Source organism: Meriones unguiculatus, chromosome 7 (genome assembly GCF_030254825.1).
Source record: "Meriones unguiculatus strain TT.TT164.6M chromosome 7, Bangor_MerUng_6.1, whole genome shotgun sequence".
In the NCBI taxonomy this organism is placed as follows: domain Eukaryota; kingdom Metazoa; phylum Chordata; class Mammalia; order Rodentia; family Muridae; genus Meriones; species Meriones unguiculatus.
In genome coordinates this window covers 120,752,801-120,773,408 of record NC_083355.1, presented here as the reverse complement: position 1 = coordinate 120,773,408, position 20,608 = coordinate 120,752,801, and the positions used below count along the sequence as shown (strand labels likewise).

General features: G+C 47.3%; 1 protein-coding gene across 1 annotated transcript in view; it reads left to right on the top strand.

Annotated features, from left to right (window-relative positions):
• The window catches only part of Dnah11 (dynein axonemal heavy chain 11), a 266,833-nt gene that overhangs the window by 96,627 nt on the left and 149,598 nt on the right, over nucleotides 1-20,608 (top strand). The window contains exons 36-43 of the mRNA XM_060388295.1: nucleotides 2,661-2,799; nucleotides 5,788-5,880; nucleotides 7,355-7,549; nucleotides 8,913-8,990; nucleotides 10,966-11,098; nucleotides 13,273-13,400; nucleotides 14,384-14,532; nucleotides 20,141-20,291. Coding sequence (XP_060244278.1) covers nucleotides 2,661-2,799; nucleotides 5,788-5,880; nucleotides 7,355-7,549; nucleotides 8,913-8,990; nucleotides 10,966-11,098; nucleotides 13,273-13,400; nucleotides 14,384-14,532; nucleotides 20,141-20,291 — 1,066 coding nt within the window. The remainder of the gene's footprint in view (nucleotides 1-2,660; nucleotides 2,800-5,787; nucleotides 5,881-7,354; nucleotides 7,550-8,912; nucleotides 8,991-10,965; nucleotides 11,099-13,272; nucleotides 13,401-14,383; nucleotides 14,533-20,140; nucleotides 20,292-20,608) is intronic.

Here is a 20,608-nt window from a genome sequence, read left to right as displayed (position 1 = left end):
TCTTTACTTACTTACCATGCCTTCAAAAGAGTTAAATGCCTCTTTATGTACGTTATAAGAATGTTTATAGTTTTTAGTGTGAATTCCTTTAATTCTTCGGGCCTAAAATATGCTTATCCACCCATTTTTATATTTAATAGTAATTCATTTATATTTTATTCTAATATTATGGCATTACTTTTAAAGTATAATCCACGAAGTGAAACTCCAGTGGGTCATACAAACGGAGTAATAACTCTGTCCCCTGGTGGTCACCAAATATTCTCCCATCTCATGCTGCAGGCTTCTGCTCTTCACCACAGCAGCTTTCTCCAGCAGAGGCATTCCCCACCTCACTTTCTTCAGGTGAATTGCTGCCCTAGCAGTGAGTGTAACGGAAGCAGAGCACACGTGTTGGGGCTGCGTGCCACTCCAGTATTCTCACATTTCTGACACACTTATGTTATGCACTTCTTCCATCTGGGTCTTAAATTTTTATTTATTTTTGACATTTTCAGAAATTTTATTTGACAGACTAACTGCAGCATAATTTATGTGTTGATGTTTGTAATAGTGTCAGGAACATTCTAAGGCTTGGCTCTAATTGTCTCCAAATTTCCTAACTTACCAAGAATCATGTGCCTTCTCTGTTTATTGAGACGTGTAGGGACAGCCATCAGCCTGCATCTCTGTAAGAGGCAGGTGAAGAGTACTCGCCTCTCAGAGCTGTTAGAATTAAGGGAGAGAGCTCAGGAGGAGACGTTATCACCCTGTGTGGTGTGAAGTAAATGCAGGCTAAGGTATGTGGCTCAGAGTTCTGAGGACACTCTCTGCAAGCACTGGGCCAGGGCTGGGGTTCCAGCACTTCAAGGGCAGTTAAATTTCTAAAGGAGGAAGAAGGGAGGGAGAGAGAGAAGATGATGGGAGGAGAAAGGAAGGATGGGGCATTGGGTGTGCTCTCTTTTTCTTTACGATGTTTTTTAATGTATGACTGCTCTATCTGCATGTTCACCTGAGCGCCAGAAGAGGGCGCCAGATCACGTTATAGATGGTTGTGAGCCACCACGTGGGTGCTGGGAATTGAACTCAGGATGAGCAGCCAGTGCTCTTACCTGCAGCGCCATCTCTCCTGAGTTTAGATTTAAATATATGTACAGACTTCTATGACATGAAAGCAGGTCTGTTTGGGAGAAGAGACAGGGCAGACTCCTGGGAGAGTAAATGTTTAAGGTATGATATGTGCACATGGAAATGTTATAATTAAACCTATAATTTTGTGCACTAACTAAAAAATTAGTAATACACTACATTACACTAATGTAATGGCAGACAATATTCTTATGCCTTTCTTTTCTCTGCCTTCTGCTGCAGGACAAATAGGACATGTAAGAAATAATCTAGGGTCAGGTTACATGGGGGCTGCAGTCCCCTAGTCCCAAAGGCATTCTGGGAAGTATCCAGGGTGAAAAAAAATCAAGTGTATGTGAATTAGAGTGTAACTGTCTTCACAGAAACACATAGAGGTTCGGTGCAGTCTCACAAACCTAAAGCACCTGGTGTGTGCCTGGCTGCAGTGCAAAGCTTGCAGCTGTGGCTGCTTCTGGCTCCTGTCTTTGACGGGAACTTTTTGAAACCATCCCGTACATAAAGAGGGATTTGAAACTAGATGTTTCTAAATCCCCCTCCTGGTAAACCCTAGTAGCATTGTGGAAGAGATAACTTGTACATTCTTAAAATGTTTAGGTTTTTATTTACTTTCTAAAGCGTATGAGTGTTTTGCCTGTGTGTATGTAAGTAAGTATGTTTGTATGTACATATGTATGTATGTATGTGCATGCCTGGTGCCCACAGAAACCCACATTGGATCCCCTAGAACCAGAGTGATTGCCACCTGTGAGCCACACGGATGCTGGGAACCAAACTGGGGCCTCTGCGAGGGCAAGAAGGAGCATCCCTCAAGCCTCCCCCTTGCACATTTTGAAAGTGATGACTGGGGCTTTCATAACTGTGTGAGACAGCCATTAAACACAGCTAGCTTTGAACTAAAACACATCATGCTTTGTTAAATAAATCACAACAAAGGTATGAATATTCACTCACAACTCTCTCCTTATTTTTGTACTGATACTTGTGCCTTGGAGGTCATTTGTCTGGTAGTTATTGAAACCAGCCATGGAGCGAGGTATTGTTCTCCGGGAAGCAGTGGGCACTGTTTTCTGGCAGTGTGTTGTTTGACCTTCACCAGGACACAGCCGCAGCTGAAGGCCAGCCTCGGGCTCAGTATCACCATGCATCTTCTTGCTAGTGAGATCATTAATGCTGGAAGTTAGGGGCCTGGGCTACAGCTGTGTGGTGGGACACAGGCTCAGAGTGTTGCCCACCAAACAGGCAGAGACCAAACCCAAGCAGCTGGGGAGGGAACGTAATAGACTGTAACCCTGCATTTTCTTTAAACCGCCCCACCCCCAGCCCTGGGCGTCTGCATCTCTGCTATCTCATCACCTTCCCGGGGTCCAGCGGACATGTTTTGGTTGAACTGAAAGGCTTTGTTAGCTGTGATTGACAGAGGCCATTATGACCTGCTTAGGAGTGGTGAGTGTTGGTACAAGCTAGTCACTTGTGTTGAGTGATATGCACATACGGCCTCACCGTGCTTTAACTGCAGCTCCTGTCCCCTGCAGGCCCTGTGCCATGGTGGCCCCTGACACTGAGCTCATCTGTGAAATCTTGCTAGTGGCGGAAGGGTTTGTAGACGCACGCTCGCTGGCCCGGAAGTTTATTTCGCTGTACATGCTCTGTGAGGAGCTCCTGTCCAAGCAGGTGAGAACTCGGTGGTTATCAATTTTTGGTTCTATATCACATGAAAGTAACAATTGAAAAAGATGGATGTTGGATAAGTTAGCATCTAAATGACACCTGCATTTGGAATGATTTCATGTTTTCTATGGAATTTTCAAAATACGTGTTTTCCGAATCTTATTTTTTTCTGAAATTAAATTTCAGACATATTTGTATGTTAGTATCTTACTTATCCTCTATACACCCTTTATCAGTGGGTTATGGGATTTTCTCTAAGCGTCATTGATGCTACAGTTATAAAGGAGATTTCACTCGTCTTCATTTCTGACAGTGGAGGAGGCAAAAGGGGTCATAAGGTGAGGTGGAGTTGATTCTGGACGAGATTCTAGAAACGGTAGTTTTCTCGTGTTTGCTAACCCCGTATTTGAAGCTGTGTGGGGCTTCGTTTCTTAATCCCAGTCTCTTCTCTCAGCTGGTGAGGTTTCGGTGAACCACAAACGAGTGTGTATCACTGCAGTCTTCTTAACTTCAGCTTTGTGTTTAGCTCCGGGGGTTGCTGGGCCCCTCCCAGCTCCCTGTGACAGTAGTCCGCAGCTGTTACACACCAGGGCATCACAGACACTGGTGCTACCCCGTGTGTTCCAAACGTGCTGCCTTCATGGTGAGAGCGTGGGAACCCGAGAGACAGGGTTATACTGTCACTAGGTATGACCTCAACCGCCGATGTGTATTCTATACGTGAAATGACTGGGGAAATACAATTCTAGACACTTGTCACTGCAGAGTAATATTATCAGTATTTTAACTTTCTTTTCTAATCTGAAATCTCCCTTTAAGTCCAATTAAAAATTATAGCAAAGAAATGCATTCCCCATGGAAAATGAAACTCTCCACAGCAGTAAGCTGTCAACATTTAGTGACATCTACTATAGCCCAGTAGCGTGTTTGCTGATGACGGTGAGGGAAGGGTAAGACACAGAAACAAATACGTGGATTTTCCTGGAAGGAACCTGGAGGTTCAGGTGTATGAAGTAATCAGAGTTCTCCAGGAGGACAGGGGCCGGTGATTGTAAAATGCAGTGTTTACTGCATTCGGTTTGGTTTGTTGTGAGGTAGCATCTTACCCAGCCCACCCTAGCCTCCACCTCCTGGGCATCCTCCCTCCGTCTCCTGGGCACTGGGATGGCAGGTTTATACTGCCGCATCCAGACACACGTCCTGTGTTCTAAAACCTGTGTTCTAAAACATCGCCGCTTGGGTAGTTACAGTCCTGTGGATTGATGGGAGTTCATGAAATGACCCAAGTCCTGAGCTAACAAAGCAAGCTCATCTCATTCTAACTCTGGGACTATTGGGCCACATGCAAGAGGAAGGCAGGTGCTGAAAGTCAGGTGGGAGAGAGAGAATTCTTGTTCTGCGTGCATGAGAGAAAGGAAGCCTGGCCAGTAAAGGAGAGCTGAGTTAAGAGCACAACCCAGACATTTCTGAACAAAGGAGTAGAGTCGGAAGGAGATGGAAACAAAAAGATAGTTTTCTAGAATCAGTATTTATTGGATGGCACAAAGGCGGCAGTGAGAGTTATTTTAGCAGTGGTCACAGCATTTGAATATTCAGGGGTTCCCTGCGAACTGAGCCCGCAGCTTCCACTGCATCCTCTCCTTGACCATTATTGCTTCAAGGACTTGGCCATGACCAGTTTCTGTGCCCTGCAGAGATGTTGGCTCTTGTTCGCTCTTTCTTCTTCAGCCCTTGTCTGTTTTTGTACTTGTGACTTCCAGATGATCTCTGCCATGACCTGTGATTTAAAAAAAATAAGTCTCTGCTGAGACTCTTCATTAGAAGCCCCAAACGCCCCCCCCCCACACACCTGAACAAAAATGTCCTCTACTCACTCCTTGCATTTATTGTCCGCACCACACATGGGGGTTTTTAATTCTGTTCTTCTCTATTTTTATTACCAACAGAAATGATGCCCCAAACCTAATTTGGTTTTATTATCCACGAATGCATGAAGTGGCATGCTTATTCGTGTATTTATCACTTCAGTGTCCACAAAGCATCCATCCCACATGAACAATTCCACCCCTGCAGCCATTTATGAAGTAGATGGCTATTTCTGTCTGCTCTCTACAGCTGCTGCTGCCTCGGAGGCTTGGAGGAGAGGTGACCTGTCTGTAGGCACAGCTGAGGAATGTTTGGGAGAGTTGTTACCATGAAGATGTTGGATAGGGAACAGGGACAGAATGACAGTCACCCCAAATAAGTCATTTTGGGGCCAAGGCTGGTGGCACACACCTTTAATCCCAGCAAATGCAGGATCTCTGTGAGTTCAAGGCTGGCCTAGTCTCCATAACAGATTTCAGGACAGCCAGGGATTCATAGTGAGACCCTGTTTCAAATATGATGAGTCACTTTTGAATTAAGCTCATGCAATCTTTGTTCACTGAGCAGCTTACTGTAAGCCAGCTCAGGAATTCTGCAGACAAACAGACAGAAAGGCGTCTCCACCTTCCAGGAGTGCAGAGCCAGCGGGAGTCATTGGGAATGACTGTGCGTGTCTCAGAGAGATTCTGGCTCATAGGAGAATTTTGTGATTTGTATTGTATTTAACACCAGCACTGGGACAGAGTTGTTTAAGTGACAGACGTGAAAGGCAGGGACTAAGTATGGTTGGTGCATGGGGGAAGGGAACACTTAGACCAGTTCAGGTCTGAGGAGTCAGCTAGACTGAGGAAGAGAAGCAGAGGAGAGAGATGGGAAATTGAGCAAACGCTGCGATGAAATGCTATAGAAAGAAATTTGCCAATAGAGACTGGAGAATGGCCAAAGGGAGTCGAGGGTGCACCCCACAGAGAAGATTTATGAAAGTGTTTACTTTACTTCCAGAATTAATGGTAAATCATGAAAATGTGTGTCCATCTGAACTCTTTTTGTTTCTGGCTTTTACTTCTGGAATAAAGAGCCGTTCAGTTCCTGAGAAAGAAAGACATGCCTGTGCTTGTATTTTAGGATCATTATGACTGGGGACTTCGTGCTATTAAGTCTGTCTTGGTTGTAGCTGGCTCCCTGAAACGAGCAGATAAGAACAGACCTGAAGACCAGGTACTGAGTGCTAAATGATGTTGTACAGTGAGTAGCTAACAGGCTTCAGGCACATGACGCCCATTCTTGGCTGGGGAGGCACGCATCACCCCATTTATAAAAACATCTGTTCCTAATGGAGGCTATTTTAGGGGTTGGCATTTCTTGTAAGTGGTCACAAGTGTTCCTGACTACAGAGATGGTAATCTGGGAAGGAAAATGTGATTTTTATAAGTGCTTTTGAAATCTCAGCCACAAAAAGTACTTTGACAGATAAAATAGTTCAGTAATCACTCTTTGATCTCCTTTGAGGTACATTTAGGAACCCTGATTAATAAAGCTGGTCCATTAATCCTGAAAAGCCAGTGAGCTCACGCCAGCCTAGTGGGGCACAGAATGTCCACTGTTGGGGTGGGCTTCAAGAGGAGAGCACAGCAGGGGGAGCCTCGGGCTCTGCTTTCCTTCTGTGCTGACAGCACAGCTCTCCTCAGGAGGAAATACGGTAAGAGTAGGGTGAAGTGTGTGTGCATGCAGTGTGTCTTGAAATGCAGGAGAAAGCTAGATCCATTGAGCATGCTCTTTTTATGGTGAGGGACATTACTTGTCTTGAATTTGCTAATATTTCTTTCCTTGGTCTCCACTCAGGTTTAGCCAGTATTTTCTACCTTTAATCTGCTCTGTAGTGAGTGAGAGTGGAGTGTGTAGCTCTGTATGTACCTTGCTCTGGAGTTCCTGCTTTCGAAGTCTGACATCTACTTAGTTTCTAGCCGGTGTAAAACAAAGGCACAAACCAAAAATATTTGTGTTTATGAGCCTGTGGCAGCAAGAGCATCAAGCACTGTGATCTGATAGGCCCAGCTTAGAGCCTGAGTGGTGAAGGCAGGACAGGAGTTGCAGAGGTGACGACCAGAGCTGCCTCCCAGCCGAGCAGCAGACCTCCTTGCTCACCTCATTCTGAGGCCCATCCATGTTCGCCATGCATGTCCACTAACCTGAAAGCGTTTGCCTTCCCGTGGAGAGAGGATAGTGCTCTCAACTTAGAGATGAGGGTTAAAAACGTGGTCTTCAGGGTCTGGAGAGATGGAGAGAAGAGTATGTGATTCTTCTAGAGGACCTGAGCTGGGCAGCTCACAACTGCCTGTCACTCCAGCTCCAGGGTCTTCCACCTTCTGTGGGGATATACGCAAACACACACACAAACGCACATGCACAGCACTCCCCCCACACAATTTTAAAAATCCTTTTTAAACTGTGTGCTAGCTCAGTGGGTACTTGTCAGTTTGTGGGAAATTACACTTTAACTGTCACACAACATAGAAATTCTATGTCTCAGGGTAACACATGATGCTTCAGTACAGTGCATTATCTTGCAATGTTTAGTCAGGCTAAGCATGTATCCCATCATTTATTCATGATAAAGGAAATCTTTCAAAAGTCCTCATGTTCAGTGTTTGAAATGCTCTGTGTTGCCTGTAGATTGTCTTCTGTTTCCTAGGTGCTCATGAGAGCATTGAGAGACTTCAATATGCCTAAAATTGTAACTGATGATGTCCCGGTGTTCCTGGGCCTGGTCAGTGATCTGTTCCCAGTCCTGGATGTACCTCGGCAGAGGAATGCACACTTTGAACAGATGGTCAGGCAGTCCACCCTGGAGCTCCGCCTGCAGCCCGAGGAAAGCTTCATTCTCAAGGTAAAAGCCATGTTCCTGTTGAGGGCAGGTGGTGCTAGGGGTAGTCCAATCTACCCAAAACTTTAGCTATATTACAGGGCCTTAGTGTGATCTTGCTAAAACCTTCCAAGCATTTCATACGATAGTCAGCCAAGGAACATGTAAGTAAATGCTTCAATATCTCATCCCTTTCACTGAGGTTTTAAAAACACAGGAGTGACTTGCATGGTTCTAAATGTAACCAGACTTTTAATTAATCACAAAACTTACTGGTATCATGTACCAAAATCTTTTGTGTTCTCTCTCCCTCTAATGCATAGAATAGTGAAAGCAGAATCATCCATGTATCCTGGTAGGGGAGAGGTATGTCAACATGCCTGACAAACCCACAGGATTTACTGTCTGACTCATCCAAGCTGTGCCCAGGCTGCCCTGGGGTCAGTGAACATATGCTTAACAATGCTTAAAACGTCCATGTTCCAGAGAGCTCCTGTGACGTGCGCCATTGCTCCTCTGTGGGTAGTGATTGCTGCACATCATTTCTACTCAAAACTCTCAAGAGTCACCGATTTTGTAAGCAACTCCTCCCACCGTGGACCAAGTGGCATTAGAGAGTTATGAAACGGGGTGATGGCTCAGCATGTGGGAGGGCTTGATGCACCAGCGTGAGGACCTGGACTTGAACCTCCTACCCATGTGAAAGCCAGGTGCGAGCGTGTGTGCAGACAGAGGTAGATTCAGGCATCTCATTGTTCTCTAGAGAATAAGGTAAGGAATGGTGGAGTAGGTCATTCAGCATTAATCTCTGCCTTCCACACATAACCACACATGTGTGCCCCATAAGGGGTGATGCTGATGCTGCGGATGCTGAAGATGACAGCAACAATGGTGGTGATGATGGTGATGCTGACAGTGACAGTGATGGTAGTGATGATGATGATGATGAAGATGATGGTGATGGTGATGATGATAGTGATGATGACAGTGATGGTGACGGTGATGATAACGAGGGTGATGAGGGTGAGGATGATGAGGATGATGATGACAATAATGGTGAGGATGATGATGATGATGGTGACGGTGATGATGATAACGGTGATGATGATAACAATCATGGTTATGACGAAGATGATCTGGTGATGATGAGAGTGATTACGATGATGGTGATGATGATGATGACGATGACAAGGATGACTTCATATTACTCTTTCTGCTTTTTATGTGGGAAACCTAAAAGAAGCTAAACTGTGGACTTACAGTCTATTTTCCCATATGTCATTGGGGGCTGAGTAGGTCATAGGAGAGAACTAAAATGATAAGCTATCTTTTGGTCACTCAGGTCCTTTCTTGATGAAAGGACCTGAGTGACAGCCATCTGTTGCAGGTTGTCCAGCTTGAGGAGCTCTTGGCTGTGCGACACTCCATCTTTGTGGTTGGAAATGCAGGCACAGGGAAGAGCAAGGTAGGATAACTTGTGTTTTGCCTTTTAGCCTGGGAGGAATCTTCTCTGGAGGGCGCTGTTTTCAGTGTTGCGGAGGTGTGTCTTCAATGAAGCCCACGATAACATTGATGTTGAGTTAGAGTCTGAAATCTGCTGCTGCCATTTGATCAGTTGACAACGTTTCCCTTCGTATGAAAGAGAGCGACCTGCAATACACACACACACACACACAATATGCCCATCCAGAGACGAGGCTTTCCACACAAGACAGGGAGCCTCCTGCCTCGTTCAGGCCTGCACCTGCTTGCACACACCTGGCCTCTTTCCTCAATGGTGAGAGACTCTGGCCGAGGGAGCCACCTGGCTTGCAGGATTTGATGAGCACTTCCCACCTTTTTCAAAACTGCCTTCTTACCACTTTTGGATCATCATAAGTCCTCTTTCCCATATCATTAAGAAAACAAGTGCAAATATTTTTCTTCATTTATTCCTTCAGAGATACAGATCCTTCCACCTGGCCAAAACAAAGCTGGAAAGAAAAGAGGCAGAGACACCCCTTTTTGGGGGGTCCTTATTGTGCACCGGGATAGGTGAATTGTGTGATTTTCTGCATCATGATGAGACGCTGTAGGTGTTCTTAAGCTTCGTTTTTAGCTTGCTGCTTGGTTCTGCCCGGCCTTCCTGGCAGTCCACTTATTTTCTTGGTTGGCAAAGTGCGCATGCAGAGCTGTGTGCCTTCCCATTCAGGGTGCTTGGGTATAAACACACTTGGTGGCCAACGGCTAAAAATAGTCGGAATGGGCATGAGCTGTCAGCATGGCTGCATGCAGCACTTGCCGGTCCTCGGAGCTGAACCCAGAGGGAACAATTGCTCAGGGAGCCTCTGCGGAGGTTCTTTCCTAGTGAAAAATGTAACTGTTGCAATATTAAAGTAAATTACTGATAGACCTATAATTACTTTGTTAGTGTAACTTTCAGATGTAGGCCGTGGTTCATGGAAGGATAAAATTAAATTCTGTAATTTCCAGTAGATTAATGGTTTCTAAAAATGTGAGCTGCATATTCCTGAGGCGTCTCATTTCTTTCCTTTACTCTGCACCTATTCTGTCCTGCTCGACACACACTTAGGCCCATGCGAGCAGAACCATGCTGTTTACCTAGTCACCGTCCTGACGTAGTTGGCACTTCTTTTTTTGCACCCCTTCACAACTCCAAAACAACAACTCTGGCTCTCAAGGGACAGGAAAGGACACGGTGGCTGTTTCTTGGGTCAGTTAACTAGCTACATGCCCAGTGAGTCCCAATTCTGGGGCCTCCTTCAGGCTTCTGTTGGCGATTAGCTGGCTCACTACAGACTGGATGTTTGCTTTGATGTGTCCATCCTGGGCACACACACACGCTGAGCTGTGCCCCTGGCCCCACTGGACGCCAGCAGCACAGTGCCACAGCTCAACTCTCTCCAAGTCAAGGCCACATCATGAAGGTTCACTCACTGCTGTCAGCGTGCCGGTCTTGGTCAGCACAGTCGTCATCCCCAAGTCCTTTTAGCCACGCACACACAGGTGCCCTCCACCTGCTGAGTGAGAGGCTCTGGCTGAGCTCCAGCAGTCCATGTTGACAGCCTCTGGGCAGTTCTGAGATGGGATAAAAGATACCGTCGGAGTGACCTCCCAAACAGGAATGCTTATGCACGAGCATCCAGCTAAACATCTCAAACTCACTCTGTAGCCATCCAGATCTCAAGTTCATTCTGTACTCACAGTTAAGCTCTTAAGTGATGAGGCAGCTTTCTCTGGTCTGGACGCCTCTGAGATTCAGACGGGCTTCCTAGGCATCATGGGATTGAATATTACAAGATGAGGTGGAGGTGTGCCTGTGGCCATGTTCCCATCTTCTGAGCTGCTCTACACAGGGCATCCGTGGAACCCGGCGAGCCAGGAGGTTTTCACTGTCCATTTGGCCAAATTTTACCTAGTTCTCTTCACTCATTCTTCAGATTTTGAGAACACTGAACCGAACATATGTTAACATGAAGCAGAAACCTGTTTGGAGTGACCTAAACCCCAAGGCTGTGACGACAGGCGAACTCTTCGGATACATACATCATGCTACCCGAGAGTGGAAAGACGGCAAGTACCGTGGCTCCTTCGAAGTGCTAAAAATCTCTCTCTCTCTCTCTCTCTCTCTCTCCCTCTCTCTCTCTCTCTCTCTAGAAATCTGTCTTTCAGTATAAGCCAGTCACAGATTTTAGTCATAGTCACAGATTGACAGTGTGTTGGCATGGTCAAAAGTGTAGCTGATCGAAGTTGCCTGCAGAAAGCGAGGACTGAGGAAGTGCTTGGTTGCTTTTGTCAGATTTCTGCTCAGAGCTGTAGTGGGCACCACAGGTGTCAGGATGCTGACTGAATTCAGGTGGGCATCGCAGGTGTCAGGATGCTGACTTAATTCGGGTGGGCATCGCAGGTGTCGTCAGGGACACTGATTGAATTTAGGCAGGCATGGAAGGCATCTGACATGGAAGGCAGTTTGGGGAGTCAGAATATTTCAGATGTTTGCTTTTGGATTAGGAGTGTCCAGCTGGAGGCCAATGTAAACATTCCAAAATTCCCGAGAGTTTGAAATTAGAAACACTTCTAGTCCTAAGATTTTGGAGTTAGGGGAATTTGGGGAGAAACACACCCCCCCCTTAGAAGGTTTTATAATGTCCCACTTCCATCCAGAATGCTAATCTTGGTATAATCCTCAGTGCCCAGTTCCTCTGAGGCCCCCACAGCTGACTTCACGGTAGATTCTGTTCTCATCATCTTTAAACGTGTGTTGAGGCTGTGCCCATAACGCCAGCACTCAAAGGTTGAACAGTAGCAGTGGTGTCAAGGCCAGCCTGTGTTACAGTGAGTTCTGGGCCAGCTTGGGCTACAAACTGAGAAAGCGGGGAGCAGTAACGAGAGCATGGGGCAGGGGAGGAAGGAAAAAATAAGGAACTATATACATGTATTAAAAGTCAGTGTATCCCCATGGGTGCCCCATTAATCCAAGCTGTCATATTCCCAGAACCCCAGCCTTTTGCTTTCCATGTACAAGTCAGAGCCTGCCATGGGATGCTGTCCCTGGCTTTCAGATCCTGTCACTGTACAGCCTAATCCTTCTGTGGCCTACAGACTGTTGGTTGAACCTCCAGCCATCTCTAGTCTCATTTCCTGACTCAGCCCTTCTGGCTGGCGTTCCTGGTCCCGGCCCCGCTGCTCAAGCCCCTTCCTTTCCAAGGCTTGCCCCCATCATCCAGGTCTGTTCCCTAGGGTCCCCGGGGCCTGTTCACATGGGTAGTATGCTTGGTCACATGCCACATACAGGACCTGATTTGAAGTATGACTCCTGGCATTTTTCTTTCTTTTGCCTTGCAACATTGCTGATTTATTGGTCACTTTTGCCACCTTTTCTGAGGATCTGATTTTCCTGAGGGATCATGTCAGGGATAAAGTCATCCTCATTACACAGGAAACATGTACCCTTGACTGGAGAACCACTGGGAGAGCTGATGACTCTTCAGCCATGGTGGCCAGTTTATTAGCTGCTGTAGTCTTGTTGTTTGTCCTGGAACTTACTTTATAGACCAGGCTGGCCTTGAAGTCACAGAGCTCCACCTGCCTCTGCCCCCAGCCATGGTTGGTTTTTATACCAAAGACTTCATAGAGGAACTCTCCGTGTGTCTGCTGAGGAAGGTTTGTTCAGTGTGGGGTGCTGAAGTGTGAAAAGCCGCCCCTCCGCTCTGTGACAACAGCAGAGGAGAATGCAGAACAAGATGGTTTTCTACATCTATGTCATGACAGCCCAGCGTAAGTCTCATGACCAAAGCTGGGAAGGAGCTGAATAGCACTTTGTAGCATGGGCTTTCAAAATCAAAACCTTGAATAATGTAACAGACAAAATGGAGAATGTGAAATAGGTGGTCTAAGATAGATACTTACCACAGGCGAACGAAAAAGGACAGTCTTCAGTTACTATGTGTTTTCAGTCTACGTTCATTGCCGTCTATAAATCTCAGAATGGTTCTTCGAGGAAGAACGCGTCTGTGCTGGACAGGTGGGTCAGGAAGCTCAGATATTAAGGTGAGGCCCCGCCCCTGGGCAGTAGACCATGCCTGTTAGTAAGTAGTAGGACTAACTAGACACAGAGCTCCACTGAGAGGGCTCACTCGTGAGAGACAGCAGCTGTTATTTAGCTGATAAAAGCGCTTCCAGGAGAAACAAATGTCTTCTGGAAAGAGCTCTCGATTGTCTCAGCAGCGTTTGCTCCTCCTCTGCAGGCCTCTTCTCCTCCATCCTGCGAGAGCAGGCAAGTCTCACGCATGGTGGGCCAGCCTGGGTAGTCCTGGATGGGGATGTTGACCCGCTGTGGATCGAGTCCCTGAACACAGTCATGGATGATAACAAGGTGGGTGCCTGCCGCCCCTTAGCCCAGCATCGGGGGTCGAGGCCATTCGCTGGCCGATGTCAGGACTCTCTTGTCCTCTTTAATGTGAGTGTGTTCTTGTTGTTTTTTAATGTAATCACTGTTTTGATGAATGCCATTTTCCTCACAATTCATAGTTTAAAAGTTGGGGGGAGTATATTTTCCGTGTCTCCAAATTGAATCACCTTTCATGAAGGTTAGGTACATAGATAAGAATTCCATTTATCTGCTTATTGTTTTCTAAGAACCAGGAATTAAATTCTTATATCTCATATGGTCTGATTAAATTTTGAATACATAGACAACAAAAGAATGATTTTGTGCCATATGATACTGATGAAACCTGGTAATGCAAATTAAGTTGTTCCTATGGCTACAGATCATGTTTCAGTGCTTTCCCAAGCGTGTGCTGTGGTTGTCCTGGGAACAGCAAAGACAAGAGGCCCCATGTGATACCAAAAAAGTAATACAAGACCTGTTGTTGGGGCAGGAGTGAGAAATCAGGAGCAAACGTTGCTCCCAGGTAGCAACAGTGGCCACCTCAGCAGCGGCCGCTGCTTTCCCAATGAAGACATTGCTTATCAGAAAACAGAGGTTGAGGGTTTGCTTGCCCATGAGTGAGTACAGGAGACTTGGTAATTGTATTGTTGCGGATCCTCAGCTGTGGAATTGTCTGACTTGTGGGATTTAACTTGTTGAGTAAATGAACAAATACTAGCATATGTGAAGCTCTGACACCTACCTTTTGTGCAGTTCGGGTCTTCAATGGGGTTATTGACGGTGGCTGCTGGGACTGGGAGCTTGGCCTTCGCAGGTCCATAAGGCAATTCCGTCCCTCAAGGATTAGGCGGTCCAGACGAGGCCACCTGCGCTGTCCTACGGGGAACACTGCCGCGGTGCTGGCTGCTGGCTGCCGTTCTGCTGGTGGCAGCCCACGCCGATGACCACCCTGATGTCCCTCGCAGGTGCTGACGCTCGCCAGCAATGAGAGAGTGGCCCTCACACCCTCCATGAGGCTTCTGTTTGAGACCCACCACCTGAGGTCAGCCACGCCAGCCACAGTCTCCAGAGCCGGCATTCTGTATGTGAACCCTCAGGACCTGGGCTGGAACCCGTGAGCACTTTTTCTTTTCTCACATGGTTTTGTCGTGAAAATGCGCATGACAAAAACTCCGCTGCATTACCGCAGTGAGGGCAAAGCTGGTGGCAGAGAGTGTGTTGATGCTGTTGTACTGTCACCACGCCATGGATCCACAGAGCTTTCTCGTCTTCCCAGGTGGAAGCTCCGCGCATGCCAGGAAGTAATCACGTCCCTCCCTTGCCCACGCTCCCAGCACCCTTCCTCCTCATGGCTCCTGAGTTAGAGCGCTCTAGGCAGCTTATGGAAGTGGAGGGTGCGTTTACTCTTCATGACTGTTGGGCTTGATGGTAGTCTCTGTGGTGGCGTTTGGTCGGCTTTGTCCATTTGTCTCCTGGTGGATGCTGAGGCTGCCACATTTAGCCGCTGGGGAATGATGCTGTGAGTAGAGCAGCTGCTCTTCCAGGTCCAGTGTCAGTCTCTTCGTGACACCTCAGGCCTGCCGGGTCAAATGCTGACGCGGCTTTTGGTTGTTAAGGACCGCCATGTTTAAGTACGGTGGCTGCAGCAGATCATCTGCCAACGTGCTGCTCGGGGGTGCTGTGGCTGCCATGCAGTGCCCTGTCCTGCCCAGCCCCGCGGCTTTCCTTCTGTTTTAGCTTTCCTCACCGCCTGCTTTTCTAGGAGTCCTGCTGTGGGTGCAGGTGGGTGCCTCACTGTAGTCTGCACTTGCGTTTCTCTCGCGGCTAGCTACAGGTAGAGCATGTGGTCATGGGCGTGCTGAGTGTTTGTATGCCTGTACATCTCCTGTGTTCATTCGTGATAAGTCCTTCTTAAGTCCTATTTATTTATTTTAACTTCAGTTAGAATGATTTGAAGAAGATACTACTAATTAAATGTGAGGCTCATTACATTAGTTTAAAGGTAATTAAATTAGCATAGCACCCAGGTGTCTATGTCATTTTCCTTCGATATTGCCTCGATCACACACTTTGAAAATATTTAACACTTAGTAAATATGTGTTGAATAAATGAAAAGATAACAACTTATGTGAAGCTCTTAGATGCATAAGTCATTTCACGAGCATCTTCAGGTCTGTGTGTGTGACATGTGTATGTGTTTGGAGATGCTTCCTCAGAGCGAGGGTCTTGTCTCTTTCTGGATGATATGTCTCCCACAGTGCTCTCCCTCTGCATATCAGGAACCTCTGAGCTGGACAGGCCACCGCAGGCTCCCGGGTCAAAGGCCCTCAGTCAAGCCATCTGCACAGCCTCCTCGCCCTGTCCCTGCCCCAGACCCTGCTCCACATGACCACATAGCCGGGCTCCTATCCTCTGGCTCCTGGTGTCTTTGGCTGGTGGAGACCCTTGGCAGCAGCTCAGGCTGCTGCTTCTCCTCCCCTCCCCGACATGGTCACAGCGGGACGGCTGTGGGTCAGCTCAGGTCCGCAGCTCAGTGGTTCTCCCGGAGCTGCCTTCCTGGAGGCCTTGCATCTCCTTCTTTCACCCCTGTGCTAGGAACTGTCCCTCACTATAGCAGGGCCCTGAGAATCCCCGAGTTTAGAGAGAGAGAAAGCTGGCTTGGGCTCCACCAGAGAGATTTGGTCTCTCATTTGGGACCTTTGTTTGGGGGACTGTGATGAAGTAGTGCATTGTGGCAGAGTGGAGCTGTTCCCACGCCCTTGTGACTGAGATATCCGACAGCAGAAGACACTCGGGCCTCCTCCAGTCCTACTTGAAGACACACCTGTCGTTGCCTCACAGATGCCACCCTTGCCCTCGTGTTAAGGACCAAGCCTTCAAGAAAAGATTGTTGGGGCCCTCTAGAGCCACACCTTGTCACGCTGGGTTCCTCTCCAGCCTGCTGCCACTTTGTGGGTCGTTTCAGTCATCCTTACTGACTCACTTCCAGAACGACCCCTACTTCCTCCTGTTGCCTTGGGTTCTGGTACTCACAGGGAGAACCATTGCCAGCTCTGTTGCTATAATAAAGCTTCTTTGCGTTTGTCTGAGGGAGACTTTCCTGTCTCTGCAGGGCAAAGTTGCTCTTGGGCCAGCCTCTTTCTCTATGGAGGATGGTGTTCCTAGGACATTTTTGGTGGTCATGACTGCACCTCACCTCCCCCACCCCAGAGCAGGCGACATTCACTTCCCTAGAGGAGTCCTTATCTGCTCCACTGTGTTCTGATTCTCTAAAGTCCCCTTGTCCTCCTGTGTCAGTCATATCCTAAGGCATATCCTTATGGGGCTCAGAATGACTGTAGTCAAAGCCCAGGGAGCTTCAAGAGTCATCAGTTTGTATGAAGAGTTAGATGCTCCTCTTCCCAGTTAAGTTCCAGTGTGTTTTCAGTGTATCAGAGATAATGTGTCAGTTTAATTTTCATGTGAATGACCAAAGGTCCAGCAGAGACACTTGCAGAATAAGAGAATCTTCTCTAAGGGTGTGTTATTTTGTGTGCGCTGTTGCCAGGGTTTCAGCTCTCTCAGGCCTTGGGTATTTGCTTTCAGTCTATAGTAGTTAGATAGCTCGCTACCCTATATCAATACCCCAACATAATAGCTTTATGTATATCATTTATTCAATATTCATTTACATTCAGAGATCAATATACTCATTAACCTCATTTTTTGAAGCAGTATTTTTTAAAAAGTGTCAGTTTTCTGGAGCTGTTTGCTTCCAGGGGTTCCAAACTCCAGGGAAACAGGAGCCCGCTGTGGACTCCAGCCACAGAACCCTGCTCGTGAAGTCTTTGCCTGCCATGTTGCCTCCCTGGCCTGGTCTTGGCACACACAGGCCTGCATATATAGACTCCAGTTTTCTTCTGTTAGTTTTTGTCAGAATCCTTGATTATAAGTTGTAGACATTAAGACATTTCATCTGTAAGTACTTAAGCATTTATTTTCTAAGAAATAGGGTACTCTCTTCTATAAATGCAATATAATTCATATACCTACAAAATCCATCTTGGATAGCACAAGCATTTTTTTTAAATCTTGCCAATTATAAATTTCATTTGTACATTTAAAAAAAAATCCAGCACCAGAACAAAGATTTTGTTTATTTGGCTCTGTAGTTCCCATTTGTCTAGACATTCACCCAACTTGTTCATTCATGACGTCTATAACTCTCAAGTCCCTCAGAAGATGCTGCGCTCATGGTTTGTAAATTCTGATTTCCTCCTCCAGGCATTCTCTGAACATTCTTTTCTGTATGAACCTTTTCTTGCATCCATTTTCCTTTCTACTTCCCTCCTCTTATTCTTCGCAGTGTTCCTAGCCATTTTCTGCTTTTCTATCCATGGTTTCTTGTAGTTTCGTAGGTTATGTATAACCTCTTACCAACATTTATTTCCTTTTTGGTTCTCAGATGGTCACAGATGTTGCTAGGAGGAACACCTCCCCTGCCCCCCACGCCAGCTCATCTCTTCTGTGTTCTGTATCACTTATCTTTCCGAGTCTTTGGGCACTTGTATGTCTAGCTTGTTTCAGGGTCTCCTTATTTAAAATGTAACCAGCCATTTCTCCAAGCAGTCAGGAGGGCTTTTACTATAAGCAGTTGCACTTAGAATCCGGGCTGGGCTCCCTGCACTCGTGGCTTCTGAGAGAACATTGTTTGTAATTATTCCCGAGGTGGTGGCCTTTCCTACCACCTAGCTTCAAATCTGTGGCATCTTTTGTGAGATGGGGAGAATTGCTGAACAGATGCCCATCTGTGCCTTAGGTTTTGCCTCAGCTGCATAAAATGGCCCAGACCTCTAAATTTTCTTTCTTAATGTCAGTTTTTATTCCAACCTATATAAAAATTTAGAAATAATTTCTACATGGAAATGTCAGCTGTCCATATTTGTTGATAGAAACCTTTAGTCCCTTTGCTGTATGCTGACACTGAGCTGTAAGGGAGGTCATTGTTGGACATCTTTCTGTCAGGCTCCCTCTGACCGTGTGAGCGGTCTGATCAAGCTTGCCTCTCCCTGGAGCAGTTGCTGTTCATGGAGACAAGGGGGCCAAGCATCCCTTGCCAAAGGGAAGTCCTGGCTGCGACCATTGTAGCTCAGCAAACCCCTAAATTCAAAGCCCATTTTAGGGTTCTTTTGGTACCTGCTGCTCCTAGTGGTTCTTGCAGTGTCCTTCTGTTTCCCAAGAAATGTAGAAATACTGTGCCAGAAGCTAGTGTGAGATGTTTGTGCTTAGTAGAGCCCTACATGACAATTCTTGCACTCAGCTGAACAGATTGAGAAGATGCATGGGGAGACAGGGCCCGCATCTGAGCCCAGGCCTCACTGCCACCGACTCTGTGAGAGGTAGTACGGTGTTAAAGGCCGGTATAAGCTCTCCGTGCCCATACAGTCCTGTCATGCACACAAACATGGGGACTTCATAGCATCATCATTTCCATGCACACTACTGACGATCTTAGCCAAAGGCCAAGAAGAAGTCTCCATTCAAAGCTGGAGAACCAAGGCACACATAAGTCACCTTCCCAGGGTGCCCGGTTAGAAAGAAAGGGAACTGAGCTGCAGACCAGGATAGCCCAGGCTAACTCTGTCCCCCTGAGCGGTGCCCTCCCAGCTCCTGACAGAAGTTCTGGTGCAGAAACCCTCCTCTGGGGCTGGCAAGATGGCTCGCAGGGCACTCGGCCGCACTGCTCTCATAGAAGTGGGCTCCTACCGGAAGTCTGACAACTTTCCTTCCAGAGGCTGGTCACTGTTTTATCTGACGTCTCTGTGGCGTCTGGGCAAGGCACAGGAAGGCTTTGATAAAAACTCACACCTTACCTTTGCTTATACTGTACTCAAAGTGCAGACTCTGACCTGCCTTTGCCACGAGGCCTGGCTGTCCTCAGTCTGTGGCAACCCGGGTCATGTGCAGGCTGCTCAAGGCATTTATCGCCACTGCTTCCTACTTACGCACGACTTTCCGAGTGAATCTTTCCCATTTAGCATCTTAGCTGCACCCCAGAGGGCACTAAGGATGCCATCATGGCCTCTGTAAGCAGTTTGCTAATACGACGGCGATGTTTAATGCATCAAAATAAACGTTTACAAGCTCGAGGCAGCGAGAGCTACAGATCATCTAAACATCCATCTACCGAGGCATGCGCTTCCGCAGGTGGAGTTGCAGAGTCCAGGAGAGGAGCAGGGTGAAGTAGCCCCTGTGGGATGCTCACCTCTTTATTTATAGCCGATTCCTCATTACTAAATAATTGATGCCAGGATTAATCAAGAAAAGCACCAAGCTGTTTTCACAAATAAGCCTCCACCACAACCAGAGCCTGCTCATTTGGGAAATGACACAGTGCGCTTCCCGGTGAATGCGGAGTAATGGCCTACTTAGGCGCGATTATGTTTGCCTTCTATGAGCTATTAGGAGTTTCTTTTACGTTCTTTTCATTAAAGTGAAAATGCCCATTAAAACAAGGCTTTACGGGCCATTTAGAAGCATTTTCCATTTGAGAAATGGAGTAAGACACTCAGCAGGTCCGGGAGTGCTGGGCCAAGCTGTGTGGAAGGGCAGCCTCGAACTCAGGCTCGGGCTTCTCAAGGGCCCCCCACCCCCACATCACTCCCACCCCCTCACCTTACCCCTGCCTCCACCCCCACCCCCCACCCCCTGCTCAGCAAAGCTTTTTCGCATCCCTTTTCAGGTATGTGGCCAGTTGGATCGACAGAAGGCGCCATCAGTCAGAAAAGGCCAACTTAACGATTCTGTTTGATAAATACGTCCCCGTGTGCTTGGAGAAGCTCAGGACCAGCTTCAGAGCCGTCACTCCTGTTCCCGAGAGCAGCCTGGTGCAGGTTCGTGCTCAGCCTCCGATTTTCTGTGCCTCCCAAAGGCGGCAGCGCATGTAACTTGCTTGCTTAGGGATATGGGGAAGGTGCCAGTAGGGTGTCTCAGTGGTTAGAGGCTCCCAGCACAAAACCTGAAGACTTCAGTTCCATCCCCGGGGCCCAAGTGCTGGGCAGAACTTCTGCAAACTACCTCTGACCTCCGCGTGAGCGCCAAGGCACCCTGTGCCCATATGTGCACACACGTTCACACGCCCCATCAATACATAGAAATAAGTTTTTAAAGATTGTCAGTCAGGTCGCTCCCATCCTCCTGCCGTCACCCT